The sequence below is a fragment of the Stylophora pistillata genome, chromosome 2, assembly GCF_964205215.1.
Source record: "Stylophora pistillata chromosome 2, jaStyPist1.2, whole genome shotgun sequence".
NCBI classification, from domain to species: Eukaryota; Metazoa; Cnidaria; class Anthozoa; order Scleractinia; family Pocilloporidae; genus Stylophora; species Stylophora pistillata.
The window spans coordinates 40,377,423-40,395,105 of NC_142520.1; the positions used below are offsets into that span (position 1 = coordinate 40,377,423).

General features: G+C 43.0%; 3 protein-coding genes across 3 annotated transcripts; all 3 read left to right on the plus strand.

Moving 5' to 3' along the window:
* The first annotated feature begins 4,971 nt into the window (after positions 1–4,971).
* LOC148739488 (uncharacterized) lies at positions 4,972–5,547 on the plus strand. The gene has a single exon (XM_088749495.1). The coding sequence runs from the start codon at positions 4,972–4,974 to the stop codon at positions 5,545–5,547; it is 576 nt and encodes a 191-aa protein (XP_088605621.1).
* A 30-nt stretch (positions 5,548–5,577) lies between these two features.
* LOC111333888 (uncharacterized) lies at positions 5,578–12,583 on the plus strand. Its single transcript, XM_088748955.1, has 5 exons — positions 5,578–8,010; positions 8,400–8,706; positions 9,487–9,636; positions 9,745–9,903; positions 11,148–12,583. Exon 1 carries the CDS (start codon positions 5,581–5,583, stop codon positions 6,577–6,579), a length of 999 nt encoding a protein of 332 aa, XP_088605081.1. The 5' UTR covers positions 5,578–5,580; the 3' UTR covers positions 6,580–8,010; positions 8,400–8,706; positions 9,487–9,636; positions 9,745–9,903; positions 11,148–12,583.
* A 396-nt stretch (positions 12,584–12,979) lies between these two features.
* Positions 12,980–17,089, plus strand: LOC148739489 (uncharacterized). Its single transcript, XM_088749496.1, has one exon. The coding sequence runs from the start codon at positions 12,980–12,982 to the stop codon at positions 17,087–17,089; it is 4,110 nt and encodes a 1,369-aa protein (XP_088605622.1).
* Positions 17,090–17,683: the final 594 nt, after the last annotated feature.

Here is a 17,683-nt window from a genome sequence, read left to right on the forward strand (position 1 = left end):
TGAGTACCTTGTAAAGTGCTTAAATGCAAGGAACTGAATGCACTCTCCACATTGTTTTGGTATGGAAACATTAGCAAATCAGCTATTTTATTAAACCTTGTTCTCTCCGTATAGACTGACACAGTAATGTGTTATGGGCTGCACCCCACAAAAGTTATTGATTGTGCTTGTTTTTCAGACATCAATGATCCATAGCAATTATGGATTAAATGCAAATCCAAGTATGATCATCAAAGAGCCCAACACCTTATGTGCAATAGCTAAATCTTGAGGTGATGTAAGATAGTATGCCATGGCTACCAAGTTACTGTAAGCTGTAATAATAAACATGAAAGAATTGTGTGTCAGATTGGCTGAAAGTGAGTGCATTTTCATGTAACTCGAGTACAAAGTTGTAACTCAAGTGCAAATTGCAAATAGCTTGACTGCTGTCCAGATTTTGTCTGTCTTGACTTTGGGTACTGCTTTTGCAAATTTTGTAAATTACCAACAAGTAATACCACGATTTCTCGTGCAATTTGGGGTGCATCAACACTTATAAATTTTTCAAAGACTATAAATTACACTTGCCCTGTGGGCTTCTGCACTTTTGTTGTCTTTCAAAAATTTAGACATGCTTAGAACACCAAAATGCATAGAGGCCAGAGGGGCAGGAACACTTGGAAACGAGGCCGACCATTAGAAATTACGTCATTGATTCACTTGTTTGTTTGTCGCCACTTTCATCGCAGTCATGGTGTACAGGGCATCCACGTGGCGAGGGTTAGCCATCGCACAGATGGTATTTGGACCCGTATTATTATATTGCCCGTATTATTATAGGGCCCGTCTTGTCTGTTCTGTTTCGCTATGCGAGCCAATTTGGTGTTGATATTCTCGAGGGTTTCCAACGGTGGCCCAGTAGGCTCAACGCAAACTAAAAATATATTGCAGTAAATAAAAAATATACTGCAGCAAATAAAAATATACTGCAGCAAATAAAAAAATCAGAACGCAAAGAAAAAGGTACCGCAGCAAATAAAAAAATGCAACGCAAACAAAAAATACTGCAGCAAATAAAATATGCAACGCAAACAAAAAAAAGAGAAAACGCAAACATAAAAAAATTGGAACGCAACGCCAAGGAAGACTGGGTAATAGTTCTTAGTTTCCCGCCAAAACAGCATGAACTGGAACTCGCTTTAGGCTGTGGACGAAAGCGATCTGCGTGGGATTATAGAGGATTACTTTCATCAAGGGTATGAAAATAGAGTTATTATCGATTTTTGAAAGGAGCAGCATGGTACTGTCATAAGTTCGCTGCAAAACATGGTTTCAGAAAGGTGAACAAGCAAAGGATGGAACGAGTGTTGGCGGGAAACTAAGAACTATTACCCAGTCTTCCTTGGCGTTGCGTTCCAATTTTTTTTGTTTGCGTTTTCTTTTTTTGTTTTTGTTTGCGTGGCATATTTTATTTGCTGCAGTATTTTTTGTTTGCGTTGCCTTTTTTTATTTGCTGCGGTACTTTTTTTCTTTGCGTTTTGATTTTTTCATTTGATGCAGTATATTTTTTATTTGCTGCAGTATATTTTTGATTTGCTGCAGTATATTTTTTGTTTACGTTGAGCCTTCTGGGCCACCGTAGTTTCTTCGGGTAAACTTACCACACATTCTGGAACAGCAGGCAGAATTCCATCGCCAGCCGCCTTTGATATCTAGTTAGCATTGCGTGACAGAATAACAGAGAACGTTCTGTACAGGAAAAATGACTCGAGTTCTGTCAATAAATAATCGATTTCTACTGTATTTCGTAGCTGAAATAGATTCTGACGGTCGTTAAGCTTTCTCTGCTAGGAAATTCTCTTTAAAAATTAAGCAATTCTTTGGGTTAATGCAGGGTCTTCGTTTACGTAGTACGAAAACGAAAACCCTTTATTAAAAGCAGACAATTCTTTGAAAGTACGATTGTAGAAGTACCCCGAGCACTAGAAGTTGTTATTTCAGCTTTTGATATGTTAAGACAGTTCGCGAGTGGTTTTTCTTGGTCTTTCTTCAGCCACCACTGCTTTCGGCTCTTGGATTTGTTTTTCTATGCATTGAGTCCAAGTTTGGAACAGACATCCCTGTCGAAGGAGCGATCGGAATATTTTAGGGCCTCAATAAGGTTAAGCAGGCTTTATTCGGGCGCGTACTCTCTTTTACGGCCTAGCGCCACATGTTGAGAAGTAAACATCTCCAAAGGAACCTTTTCCTATTTTCTGTTTTACCGGAAATTCACTACATTTGAAGCGTGGAATCTCTTCTGCAATTTTTCTGTCAGGTGACCCTCTTCGTATTAGCTGAGGAAGCTTAAACTTTCGAAAAACCGACATAGTTGAATTTTTTACCGCTCCATCTCCACCAGTTTCGCGCAAAAATGTTTCCCACGGCCGCACGTGCGATAGTCGGCCTTCGACCTCAATTGTTCAAAGGAAGCCATCGTTTTGTCACACCACCAACAGCGAGATCGTGTTCTCTCACTGCACACGTCCGTCACGCAATGCGCGCTGGGCCGAAAAAGAGAGAACGCGCCCGAATAAAGCCTGCTTAACCTTAATGAGGCCCTAAAATATTCCGATCGCTCCTTCGACAGGGATGTCTGTTCCAAACTTGGACTCAATGCATAGAAAAACAAATCCAAGAGCCGAAAGCAGTGGTGGCTGAAGAAAGACCAAGAAAAACCACTCGCGAACTGTCTTAACATATCAAAAGCTGAAATAACAACTTCTAGTGCTCGGGGTACTTCTACAATCGTACTTTCAAAGGATTGTCTGCCTTTAATAAAGGGTCTTCGTTTTCGTAGTTCGAAAACGAAGACCGGGGGTCTTCGTTGAATGTCGAAAACGAGAGCTCGACCTACTACGAAAGAAAAGAGAAGACGAAATGGCTGTGATTTCCGCTCAAAATCAAGCTGAGGTGGCACATCTTGAGCATGAAATACTGGGTCAAGAATTTAACGAAGGAAAGGCCTCTAATGATGAAATCTGCAAGGTCAGTAAATCTTCGCCATCTTTGAAACATTATGTAGTGCCCAGTCCTAAAGCAACCTCTTAGGTTGAACGCAAAGATAGTCCCTGTACTGAAGTTGAGCCCGGGATTACTAAGGGATACGTTTTCCAAGAACTCAAAGGAGATGTTTACACAGAGTCCTCTCTGGATAGAAAAGTTGTCTCATATGAATACTCTCCATTGCGTGCAATTTCCAAGCCCTTGCCAGTAAAGGATCTAGAGTTCCATGCAGCTCATAGCAATAGCCTCACTTTAGGCTCTACTCTGGTATCAGTTGCCCAAGCAAGTGAATCAGATATGTTAACACTCATTAATGCAGTGCAGTCGCCTCAACGGGGATTATACCGTCCTGAAAGAAAATACTCTTCTCAAACTATTGCTACCCCTTTTAGTCTACCCTTGAGGCCTCCATCTTACAGAGATTCGTCTTCACCTGGTTATGTGACCGCGTCCCAGCGCAAACCTGCGTCATTTGATAATAGTAATACAGCTGCTCTTGCAACAACCTCTGTTACTTGGTCATTTTGCCGTGGGCCTGGTGGAGAAGTCCCTCCAACAGTTAGTTTCCTAGTGGGGGATGGCAGTGTTGTTCTGGCATCAACGCCTAGTGGTAGTTGCCTTGACAACTTAACCCAAACTCCTCGCGAGTCAAACTTCACTGCCCCATCAAACCACTCTCAACCATCTTACGTAACACAATGGGCCTCAGCCAGCCGGAGCACATCAACCCCTCACTTTGGTGGACCTAGTAGAAATGACAGTCATTCACTACAAGTAGAAGAACCGGTTGACGACAAACAAGCTCTGGCCATCCTTGAAAGCAACACAGTCAAGGAGGAAGGCCACTACAAAACAGCACTGTTATGGAAATGTGAACCAGTCTTGCCTAACAATTATGCTATGGCAGTTTCAAGACTTCATTCCACTGAGAAGAAACTCAAGAAAAACCCAGAGCTAGCAGAAAAATATCAGAAAGTCATCAACGATTATGTCACTAAAGGACACGCCCAAAAGATGACACAAGAAGAGGCCAAAGTGATAACCCCAAAAACATGGTACTTACCACACCATGCAGTTGTTAATCCAAACAAGCCTGGAAAGGTCCGTGTGGTCTTTGATGCCGCATCAAAATTTGATGGTGTTTCCTTGAATAACAAGCTTCTGACTGGCCCCGACCTGTTGAACAGTTTGGTAGGGGCCCTTATGAGATTTCGAACTGGAAGGATCGGCGTGATGGCGGACATTGAACAAATGTTTCATCAAGTGAGAGTTTGTGAAGAAGATAGAGACTCTTTGCGCTTCTTGTGGAGAGACTTAGATGAAACGAAGAGACCAAGTGAATATAGGATGACTGTTCACGTGTTTGGCGCTGTGGATTCACCGTGTTGCGCAAACTATGCGTTGCAGAGAACTGCTCGTGATCAGCAAGGGAAATTCAGCGAGGATGCCATCAACGCTGTTCGACGTAATCTCTATATGGAAGACCTCCTAGCATCGAAGCAAAACTGCGATGAAGCCACAGGTTTGGCTAAAGATTTGATAGGAATCCTAGCAACTTGCGGGTTTCGCCTAACGAAGTGGATGTCAAACAGACGAGAAGTGCTCACAGCAATCCCTTCGTCAGAAGTGGCGTGCGACATTATTCACTTAGATTGTAATGGATTGCCTCAAGAAAGAGCCTTAGGCGTCAAGTGGTGTGCAGAGCAAGATCTGCTGAGTCTTGAACCAGCGAAGAGTGAATTCCCAAACACCAAGTGAGGAATATTGAGTGCCACGAGTAGCGTGTTTGATCCCATAGGCCTTGCCGCGCCCTATGTAATAAAGGCGAATCTGATCATCCAAGAGTTGTGGAGACGCCAGATTGAGTGGGATAGCGAGCTGCCCAATGATATCCTCCAGAAGTGGCAAGGTTGGAAAGAAGGTTTGAAATCCTCTCAAACGATCATGATTCCCCGGTGGTATGGCTTCCACCGCGACCGATGCCTAAAGGTACAACTACACGTGTTCTGCGACGCGTCAGAAATCGCTTACGGAGCAGTTGCGTATTTCTGTGCGGTGACTCGTGGAGATGTCAATGTGAGCTTTGTTTTAAGTAAGACTAGGCTTGCGCCAATCAAAGCCTTGACCATTCCGCGTCTGGAGTTACAGGCTGCCGTTGTAGCCACTAGGCTGAGGTCTAAGATAGTGGAAGAAATCGACATTGAAATCGATGAAACGCATTTCTGGAGTGACTCTAGGATAGTGCTTCACTACCTTAGCAACACCGAGCGGAGATTTAGCACGTACGTGTCTCACAGAGTTGCTGAAATCGTCTCCAAATCGGACGTTAAGGAGTGGCATCACATTCCTGGCAAAATGAATGTGGCCGATGACTGCACGAGAGGGAAGGATATTCAAGAGTTGACTCCGAAATGTCGATGGATCAGTGGTCCAGAATTTCTAATGTTGCCTGAAGCAGAGTGGCCGAGTACTAAGGAAGTATCAATTGTGGATGAAACTGAGCTAGAATTTAAGGGCTGAGTCCTTGCGGTGTCCACTACTTCATCTATAAACATGGTGCAATGGAAGAAGTACTCCTCTTGGAGAAAGCTATGTCGGCAGTACGCTTGGTGGATGAGATACAAATTCATTCTGAGGTGTAAAATAAAGAAGATGAATCCGCCTCCAGAACGTCAAACCATGTGTTTGAGCGCCGCCGATCTCGAAGAAGCCTCGCTAGCCTTGTGTAAACAAGCTCAAATTGAATCGTTTAAGGACGACTACGAGGACCCGCAAGCGAACCGAGCTCTCTCGTCTAACAGTCCACTACTTCCACTGCAACCAGTCCTCGTTGATGGAATTATCAGAGTTGGAGGTCGGCTGACTAAAGCTCCGATACCATTTGAAGCAAAACATCAAGCATTAATTTCCCCGGTACATCCTCTGTCTAGATTGTTGGTTCAAGACATCCACGAAAGACACTTCCACGTAGGAAGGGAGCACATAGTGGCTCTCGTGCGCCAACAGTTCTGGATCCTCCAAGGAAGGTCATTTATTAGAAGAATCATTAATGAATGTCTTCTTTGCAAGAGAAGGAGAGCTAAGCCAACCGTTCCTGTGATGGCCTCTTTACCCAGAGAACGACTCGCCCTTAGCGAGCCTCCATTTACCAACACGGGTGTAGATTATTTTGCTCCAATTAGTGTCAAGAGGGGAAGAGTAACTGATAAGAGGTGGGGGTGTATCTTCACATGCCTTACTACCCGTGCGGTCCACCTGGAGGTGGCAGGCGATCTGAGTACTGATTCGTTCATCATGACGTTGAGAAGGTTTCGTGGGAGAAGAGGCAACCCAAAAACAATCCGTTCAGACAACGGAACTAATTTCGTGGGAACGAACAGAGAGTTAGGTGAAGCTTTGAAGTCGTTGAGTCAGGGACGAATCACCGGCGAGCTGGCACGAGAAGGGATCACTTGGTACTTCAACCCGCCGTCGTCCCCACACATAGGAGGAATATTCGAGTCAACAGTCAAGCAGGTCAAAAGAGCTAGGAAGACTGACATAAATGACTAGGTATTACCAGAGGAAACACTCCATACAGTCCTAGTCGAGACAGAGGCTATTGTTAATAGTCGACCCCTCACTCCCGTCAGTGATGACCCCGACGATTTCGAAGCGCTGACGCCAAACCATTTTCTCATCGGACGAGCCTCGCCAAACAGTCCACCTGGCCGATTTGAGGAGCGAGAAAGTAATAGCCGCAAGAGATGGAGAATGGTCCAAGCGCTAGCTGACATGATGTGGCGGAGGTGGCGTAAAGAATACTTACCTACCTTGACAATGCGCCCAAAATGGAATAAAGAACGAAGGAACTTGAAGGAAGGAGATCTTATTCTAATGAAGGATAATGATGCGCCTCGGTCACATTGGCCCCTCGGACGAATTCTAAATACATTCCCTGGGAAGGATGGTAGAGTTCGTATGGCAGAAGTGAAAACTCCTAACGGAACCCTGATGTGACCTGTCGCAAAGTTATGCGTGTTGGAGGAATCTGTTTGAAGAGAGCGATGTTGAATTCTGATTTAACTGAGAACACTTGTAGCCCTTTCATGGAAACTGTTTAATTTGTTGTTTGTGATCTAGGTTCATTTAGGTTGTTTTTCGATTGTCGTTCGTCTTATTGACTCACTGGGGGGAGGATGGAGCGGCCGCTGGCCATCGCAACTGTTGTAACGCTATACCCAAGACTGTTTGCGCGCGAACACTAGAATTGTAACGTTGTGTTTACGTCGTAAAATTAAAATTCTCGTTTTATTTGGTCTTACCAGAAGTTAATATGTATTTTACTCTTTCGGGTGGTGATTTGTTCTGTTCTTTAATTAAAGATGAGTGAACAGTTCACAGGCGCTTCATCATTTATGCGAACTAAATGTAGATTATGTTGAATGAGCTCATAACTGCCTTTACAAAAACTTTCTGTTGATGAAAATTAAATTGGTCTAGAAATTGACCCAAGAACCGAAGCACTTGAATCAGATAAAAGGCATGGATTCCATCTCCAGTTTAGTTGGCTGGGAGTCCTGTTTGATATGAATCGAATATTTATGGCGACAAAAATACGAATACTTGAAGAATAAGAATAGTTATATTGTTAGTCCTTTAACCCTCCCTCCCCCCCCTCCAAGTGACCGTGACAGGATTTCTCCTTACAATATCAATATGATATTAAACAGACAAGTGATGAGAATAAAGGAAAATGTCACCTCGGGAAATATTAGTTGATCCAATACCAAATTCTCCACACTCACATCACAAGAATTGTATGCTAGATAGTAAAGAGAATTACTAATGAGATCTTGGAAATGCAAGGATTAATGTAAATTCACAGCAAAAATTGAATTATTTAACAGATCATTCTGCTTGTTTGGATAATTTTAGGTTTTTATCACCGGAATTTTAGGATACATTGGAGCAAGAGATGATTCAAAACCAGATAAGTGTTTGGTGAGTTACTGTGCCTTTTTAAGAGGGACGCATTATTTTTCCTCGCCCTCTTCTCAAAACAACTAGACACACAAGTTGTGACAAGCCCCCTGTATGAAAGCTCTGGAATTAGAAAAAGAAAAAGAGCATTCCTCTCCTTCAATTCCCTGGGGGTTATTTGGGTATTTTTCAGTTCTTAAAGAATTGGAATTGAAAAGAAGTGGCAAGGTATAAAACAAGGTTATGCTCTTACCAGGGGAGAGTCCATTCCTATATCATTTGTTAGAGGGGTAATACCATATTTAATCAAAGTTGGACGTTTCTTTGAGGTTTGGCACTTAATCAAATAAAATACAGTAAATTACATGTAAGTTATGTGTTTAAATTGTGTGGTGTGTTTTTATCAACAGATTGGATGTTTTATGGGTGCCTCTATTACAGGTTGCATCTTGTCAGGAGGGATGTTCATCTGCTATTGTATTACTCTTGTATTCTACGCTGCAATGAAGGAAGCCTCTAGGGATTTTTTATAGAAACGGAGGTTATAATGGTTTCACTTCCTACACCAACTGTTATGAGGAGTATGGCTTTCACAGAGATACCCATGCAAATGTGGCTGGTTTAGGCTCCTGTCTGCTTTTTTTCTCCTTTATTGAGTTCTTCGTGGCCCTGGCGTCATCTATCTGTTGTTGTACCTCACCAGGAGTTGTGAGTAGTGTAAGCAATCTCCACCGACAATTCATTTGTTAACGTTGAGTTAATGTTAAATCATTTGTTGTTAGGTGCTCATATAATTTTTTATCTTGCATCAAATATTTCAGCATATTATTAGTTGGTTTAAATGTGTGTCAGTCATGACTGGACTACAAAACTGGGGAATATCCAGTGATATTTCCAATTTTTAAACCTTGAGTCCAATACTATTGTATGGAAGTTATCAGTTAAAAGCTGATTAAAAAGCTACTTTAAGAAGAGTATTTTGCTGTTTTATAGAAGGTAGGACAAACCTCCCTTTAATGGCAAATGTATTTTTCTTAAGTTTTACAAAAGTAAACATGATTTATTCCTTCTTTGATAACCATGAGGAATTTGTTAAATGTTTCAAAAATAAATGGCTAGATGTACAAAAATGCAAGAAATGAGTGGAACACCCAACTCTTTGAAGATAAGACTTATTATTTAATTCTGAAATAATGTTATTTTATTAATTATTATGGCCTCCTCTCTTCTGGTAGCAGCAGTCATAAAAAAAACACTAGAGCCTCAGAAATGCCATCAGTCTTCTTGGATAAGATCATAATGATAGATGCCAAGTGATGGAAGGACTGTTCACTTGTTTCAAAGCATCTGTTTTCCTGTTCACTTGTTCCATTGTAAACCTGCCTATTTTTGTAAATGGTTTTGTGTATTCTCTTGACCTTATTCGATGAATGACAATAATTATTTTGAATGAGTGACTTTCATATTTAACCTAATGTTTAATTACTGTAACTATAGTCAAGGACCAACCAGCAAGTGACATATGGCCAACCTCAATACCTGTACCCAGGGGCACAGCTTGGTTTGGTTTTAATGCAGACTGGTGCTGGTGTGGTGCCACATGGATACCCAGCAACAGGCCAGCCACCTGTGTATATCATGCAGCAGGTAATTAGATGTATCTTTGTACTGACATATGGAGTACCATAAGCATAGAAACTCTGGAATAAAAAATATTCAGTGTTAATGAAGAAGATTTTTCTATTCGTTTGGCAGCCTGGTGCAGTTGCACAGCTTGGAGTAGCCTTTTAGCAACCCACTTACTGGGCAGTTCCCTCAGGATCCAACCTAGCTGGAGCAGTGACTGTGCCTCATTCAGCTACTGTGCCTCATTCAGCTGCTGTCCCTCAAATGCAGAATCCAGCTCAAGTCCAGGTAATGGTGCATGAATACATAATTACTGGGTATTTAATTAATGGTGGCGGAAACTCCTTACGACCTAATATTAGTTTTTATTACATGACTTGGGAAGTCAGAGGGCCAATAACTAAAATCAACCAATCAAAATGCTCTATTGCTGGTCAATATTCTCTCAGTATTGGACCAGGCACTGTCCCGAATGGTCCCGAATGATACCACACTTGTGTCCCTTTGAACTTCAGTCGTGTAATAAATCTCTTATTAACCAAGCTTGCTCGGGACCGTACTGGAAGAATATCGGCCCTTGGTCTTTTTTGTATGGACCTCGCTGCACTCGGTCCATACTGTCAAGACCTCGGGCCAATATTCTTCCAGTATGGCCCTCGCGCTTGTTTAATAAGATATATGTATATTCTCCATACTGTCCCACATACACTTCCAAAGAGGCTGACCAGGAGAATTTGTTTGACAATAAAGGGCTGCTTTGATTGGTTATCATTTCCTTTATTTTCTTGACCTTAATGTGTGATCCAAAATTGATATTGTAAGGAGAAATTAGATGCTAGTCACTCTTAAAGTGCTACTGCGACGAAATTTTTGCATTTTATTTTCCCAATTTTCTGGTGTAAGCGTAAGTTTCTCAAATTTGACAATGTTATTCCTTAAAAACAGCGCCGCGAAGACATTAAAAATTTATCCGCGAAAGTAACTACAATGGTTTTAGTTGTGACATCTTTGATTCACTTCGACAACATCGCGAAGGCATGCCTTTACAAGAAATATGCAAAAGAAAGCTGGGGAACAATTCTTTCAAATTTTATTCCTTCCTTCCTGTGCAACCAGAAAAAACAACTCTCTCTCGGCATACCAAATTAGCCACGTTTGTTGAGTCGTTGACTTCACTTCCGTTCTCGACCCAGTTTCTTCTTCTTCACACGGAGTTCTGTAGTTCGAATAATGGCGGCCATTTAGATCGCGAATTTACAGGGAAAATAATATTACTTCTCGATGGAGTTTGGCCTTAAGATTTGGCAAATTTGTTACTTAGGGTAAGTCACTTTCAACCTCTGAGGAGAAAGGAAAAGGTGCATTTTTGGTCGCAGTAGCGCTGTAAGGTTTATAAAATGGTATGTGATATGATTGTGTTTTATCTAATTTGGAATTATCTTGACCTTAGCTAGGTGACCCTCAGAAATTCATAATCAAACTCTCCAAACAGAATTTCTGAGAGTAGATTTTCTTGCTGATTATTTCCATAGATACCTACAGCTCAAAGGGATGAAGACTTGCCACCACCCTATTTATTTCCACAGACAGCCAATGTACCACCACTATCAATCAATCCTTTATTCAAACACGTGACACCTAGGAGTACAGAAGTTCTCTTTAAAACGTGTACGTGTATGTACAATTAGAAATAAAACATAATTTCTGTAAGAATACAAATAATAAGTAGATCTATTAAATAACTAAAAACAGGATCGAAGATCATAGACAAGAGCTATCACTAAAAAGTTACAATATTAACAATATTAACAATAACGATATTTACAATCACTACCGCTAAGCCATGTGGGCTTTAAGAGAACGCTTGAATGAAACAATATCTTGAGATTATCTGAGTTTAGGGGGTAGCGCATTCCAAAGTTTACTAGCTAAAAATGAAAAAGACCGATGTAAAAACTCAAGATTAAAAGGAGGTAAATCTAGCCTTGTACTGAGCCCGCGTAAACTATACGGTACATTTCTAGCTCTCTCTTCTATGGATGCCAGTCCAGATGAAGAGTGTCTGATTCATTTGCATAAATGAGCAGTTACCTGACTGTGTTCATCTGAAAACCTTTGTAATGTAATTGGAGTTTTGTAATGTAATTGGAGTCCAGTTACGTACTGCATTAAGTATTTTAAATATATTATTACCTATGTTAGTTATGAATTGAGTTTTTCTTCTAGTTGAATTATTCAGTCTTGTAGGACTGTCCCAATCACAGGCTTACCATCTTAAATATCCGTGGTTTCGGGTTTCTATGGTAATGGGTCCTGTGGCATTTACTTGCATAGCTGTTATAAATGTAGTTAAAATATATTGCCTCTAGAAACTGTCCCTAGTAGTCAGTCTTCAAAAAAAATCAGCTCCGAATAAAGCTTAATAGTTCATTACTTGTTTGGAAGTGTTTTTTCTGCCAGGAAGCCTCAAAAGCGCTTGTTTGGGGCTTTCAAAGTTCGGTGGTTAATTTGATCGGCTTGCTCTCCATAGTTAATGCGACTGTTGCATTTCTTAACTAAGGAGAGCGAGCTGAATTAACCGCCGAACTTTGAAAGCCCCAAACGAGCAATTTTGAGGCTTTCTGGCAGAAAAAAAAAAACGCTTCTAAACAAGCAATGAACTATTAAGCTTTAGTTGGAGCTGATTTTTTTTGAAGACTGACTACTAGAGACAGATTCTAGAGGCAATATATTTGAACTACATTTATAACAGCTATGCATGTAAATGCCACAGGATCCATTACCATAGAAACCCAAAACCACGGATATTTAAGATGGTAAGCCTGTGTTCCCAATAATAATAACAGAGCAACCTCAGCACGAAAGTGTAAAATCACAATTTAAAGAAGTAAAATATGTCAAACATGCTATTTTTTCATGTATATGGGTTTGATATTTTGTAGAATAAAGGTTAGTCAATTTTTTAAAACCTCCACAATTTTGTGAACCATCAGCTCAGAGTAAGACATATGAGAGACCATGAATCTGGTTCATTGAATCATAATTGTAACAGATCACCTCTAATAGGTAACATGAATTCCCTGTAAAATTTACATCAGGAATACTTCTCCCAAAGGGATGAAGACTGGAAGATTGTAAAAGGTGTTAGGGTGCGCGATGCACTCTGGACTACTCAATAAAGACACACGAGTTCTCATCCAATATGGCGTCCTGTATTGCATAATAACTTGGTGTCAGGAGTGGGATTGCCTTTACGCCCCATCCCTTGCCTTAACTCCTTCAAGCGACGGAATCTACGAGGTTTCAATTCAGACGTACACTCTCGACGACCTCTGACCGAGAAACGACCTCGTAAGAACGAAATATGGCCGAAGGCAAGCCACCAAACCTTTCGTTCCGCGAAGACAAAGCAGCCAGTGTAAGAATTTGGCGCAGGAAATTCAATGCCTGGTGCCTGCTACAGCGAAAATGGAGGGACGCCAGCAAAAGCCCAACGACTCCAGAGCACTGGGTCCCAGAAAAGGCTCAATCCGAAATAGCGGCTTTCTTTCTCGCCCTCCCGGATGATGTCTTGGAAATTTTTGATACCACAATCCTTCCGAAAATGACAACAGAAGAGAAAAAACAGCCATGGACATATCAGCAGCGTTTAGAGGGTCATTTTGTCGGTCAAGACAACGTCATGCCCCAACGACTAGCTTTCTTCAATTGCACACAAAAACCTAACGAATCCGTCACAGATTTTGAAACCCGAATCAGAAGCATTGCCCAAAAATCCAAATATTCCGAGATGACAGACCCCCTCCAGGAGCTCATGCGCGACCGCTTATGCACAGGAGTCCACAACAAAGACCTTAGAGAACTACTCCTTCATCACTACAAGGAAGACGGGAAAACACCCTACACATTCGATGAACAACTTGCTCGTGCAAAGTCCTGGGAAGCAGCTCACAACACTAACCTAGTCATTATGCACTCTACCAACCCGAACCTCGAAGAGCAAGTCAATCAATTGGCAACGAAACCGACACCACCCCGTCGTGGAAACTGTGGTTGGTGCGGAGGCCTTAGACATCCCCGCAAGGACTGTCCAGCGACCAAACCAGGTACCTACTGCACCAATTGTTATATGACTGAGAACCATCTTGCCAAGGTCTGCAGATCCCCCAAAGACAAGTTCAAGTTGGATTTTGAAAAGAAACAAAGAAAACAAGCCAAGCACCCTCCCCCTCGGCGCTCAGACACTGTTCACCACTTCTCTCAAGGGAACGATGCATCTGCAACGTATCTTGATGATGATGATGACTACGTCGTCCACTCTTTCTCAGCTTTTGCTCTTTGTGACGACATGGAGGACGACAAATACTTCACCTGGCTCCCAGTCTCCGTTAGCCCTGAAAAGAACATAAAAGTGCTAATGCAAGTAGACTCTGCCGCATCCTGTAACACCTTACCATCATCAGTTTTCAGGAAGATATCGGAAACTGCCCCGCTACGCCCCTCGCATGTCAAGATATTTCCTTACTCTGGAGAACCTATTCGCCCATTGGGCAAAGTCAGTCTAGCCTGCGAGGGCGTCTCCCACTTCGAAACACTAGAATTTCAAGTAATAGACTCGGCATGCATCCCAGGCAAACCCGCCCTCATAAGTGGTAGAGACAGCAAACGTCTCGGTCTACTGAAATTTCACAAAGACAGAGTGTTCTCCTCCCCAACGTCAGACATCAAACTACCCCGCATTCATCTGGCCTCCACAGATCAGACAACACCTCCCCAGTCAGCAACTACAACCGACTTGCACCCAGGCCACCTCCAGCAGACCCAATTGGTTACATCATACAAAGACAACTTTGAGGGTCTGGGAAATGTGGGTCAGCCAGTCCATCTGACTTTGGACCCTAAAGTCACACCCTGCCATGCAGGCATCCATCGAGTACCGGTGGCGAAACTCGAAAAAGTGAAAGCACAACTTGACGCCATGGTGAAATGTGGAAAACTCAAGAAGGTGGACCAACCAACAAACTGGTGTAGTAACATGACGGTCAGAGAAAAGACCCGCCCCGATGGCACCACCAAAATACGCTTATGCTTAGATCCCAGCCAAACGCTGAATAAAGCCATCATAATTCCGCGCTACCAGATTCCTACTATACGGGAAATACTTCCACGCTTATCAAGGAAAAAGCATAAAACATTCTCCATATTCGATGCCCTCGATGGCTTCACTCAAGTTGCGCTCACAGATGAATCCAGTCTGCTCACCACCATGCACACCCCCTGGGGTCGATACTGTTGGCTCCGCCTCCCTTATGGCGTTAGTTGTGCCCCAGAGGAATTTCAGTTACGAATGCATGAGGCCCTTGAGGGTCTGCACGATGTGTATTGCATAGCTGATGACATCCTCGTCGTGGGCCAAGGCGACACAGTTGAGGAAGCAAACAGAAATCATGATCTCAATGTTCTTGCCCTAATGAAGCGCGCTCGAGACAAGCACCTGAAGTTCAACCCGCAAAAAATTCAGTTTAAACTATCACAGATCACCTTTATGGGCCATGTGATATCCAACCTGGGTGTGACACCAGACCCCAACAAAGTCAAGGCCATCTCTGCTATGCCGGCCCCTACAGATAAGCAGGGAGTGATGCGATTCTGTGGCATGGTGAACTACTTGAATACTTTCTGCCCTAACTTGTCTCCCGTGATCAAGCCCCTGTTTGACCTCACAAAGCAGGATCGTGACTTCATCTGGTCAGACATACACCAGGAAGCTTTTGCCCAAGCAAAGCGTCTCATTACCAGTGCCCCATGCCTCGCTTACTTTGACAACAACAGGCCAGTCACCCTCCAAGTGGATGCCTCACAAGGAGGGCTTGGGGGAGCCCTCCTCCAGCCTAATGATTCCGGAGACCTTCAACCAGTCGCTTACACATCCTGCACCCTTCGCCCCAATGAAGAACTCTGGGCTCAAATTGAAAAAGAATGCCTTGCTATAGTGTCGGCCTGTGACAAGTGGGACCTCTGGATTTACGGCCGCGAAGTGAACGTCCACACAGACCACCAACCCTTAGAAACAATATTCAAGAAGCCTCTACACTCAGCACCTCGCCGCCTCCAGAAAATGCTGATGCGGCTACAACGGTACAAAATCAAAGCCACATACAAGAAAGGCACGTCACTCATGCTGGCGGACACTCTCTCGAGGGCCCCTCTCCCCACCATCAACGACTCAAAACAGACCAATTTTGAGATCTTCAGACTTAACATCGACAGCGACATCAAAAACCCCAGGGTCACTTCTGAGACTCTGAATGACATCATATCTGCAACTGCGAATGACCCCACCCTCTGTCACCTGATCAGGGTCATAACCACAGGCTGGCCTTCAAGAAAATCGGAACTTACCCACAGCTTACACCCCTATTGGAACTTCAGGGAAGAACTAACCCATCAAGATGAGGTCATCTACAAAGGAACGCAAGTACTTATCCCGCTGGCAAAAAGAAACGCCATCCTACAAAAGGCTCACGCTGCCCACTTTGGAGCGGAATCAAACATCCGTCTCTGTAAGGACACTGTCTTCTGGCCAGGCATGAAGTCTGATATTCGCGAAACATGCCGTTCATGTGGGAAATGCGCACAGTTCCAATTACAGAATGCCAAGGAACCCATGAAGTCCCAGCCTATACCAGAGTACCCTTGGCAGTTTATCAGTCAAGATCTTTGTGCGTTTGAGTCGAGCACCTACCTCGTCACAACCGATCACTATTCAGACTTCATCGAGGTTGATGAACTGGAAAACACCTTATCTACCACTATTGTGGCCAAAACTGAAGCACATTTTGCTCGACATGGTGTTCCAGAAACGATTTTAACTGATAATGAACCACAATTTATTGCATCCGATTTTGAGCGGCTCTGCCACAGATACCAGACAAACCATGTCACAAGCTCACCTTACTGGCCCAAGGGGAATGGAAAATCAGAGGCATCAGTAAAAATCGTAAAACGCATCCTGAAAAAGTCTGGAAAAACCGGCCTGCATGAAGCCCTTCTTGTATACAGAAACACCCCCCAAGAGGGCCATCTCTTGAGTCCAGCACAAAGGAGTATGGGACGCCGCATCCGCGGACTCCTACCTATATCTACGGAGCTCTTACTACCCAGCGACCATACTACTGACATAGTCCAGGGAGCCATCGCGGCTAAGCGAACTAGGGCTAAACAACATTATGACATAACTGCTAGTAACCCTCTACCTTCATTAAATATCGGTGACTTTGTCTACGCCAAACCGTCCCCCCATCACAAGTCTGGCCCTTGGCTCTACGGTCTGGTGACCGCCATTCCGGCCCCACGCTCCTACATTGTGGAAACACCCGCAGGGTTAACCAGACGGAACCGAGCACACCTGCGCCACCACCTCCTGGACAGCCCTTTTTTTTTCTTTGTTTATCATTTACACAACAGCTCTTAGGCATGTTGCTTCAAGGAATGATGGAAGCATTTACAACCCTTTTTATCGGTGTGGCGAAAAAGCATGTCAGCAATTTTGTTTCTTTTAATCCTTGTGTGTAGAAGGCCAGATCACTTCATTATGCATCATCAATTTGTAGTGTCAATATCCCCAAAGCATTATTATTGAACTTGTTTCAATTCAATTCCCTACCCTCCTTCACCATGGGCAAAAGTGCATTCAAATTCCCCACCAGAGTGCAGGATTTGATAGTCTTAGGTACTTTTTAAGGTAAGATATTCAGCGATCGTGCTTTCCTTTCCATTGACCGGTGATGGATTTGACTATTCAAGCTTTAAAACCTAGAACTTGCAGACCTTTTCTTCTGAACTATTCATTTGCAAAAGTGGAGCAATAAATACAGTGGATTATGGAGCGAAGTTACTATTATTATGGGGCGATCTAACTTTTTGGTTGGAGTGAACTGTCTTGGAGCGATTTAATCGCGGAGCGAAGCGACGGTAGTGCGTCTTTGGGTATGAGAAAAGTATGGAGTTCCCGGATATTTAAAGATAACAACAGCGCGCAAAGCACACTGGTCGAGAGTGGCCTTTT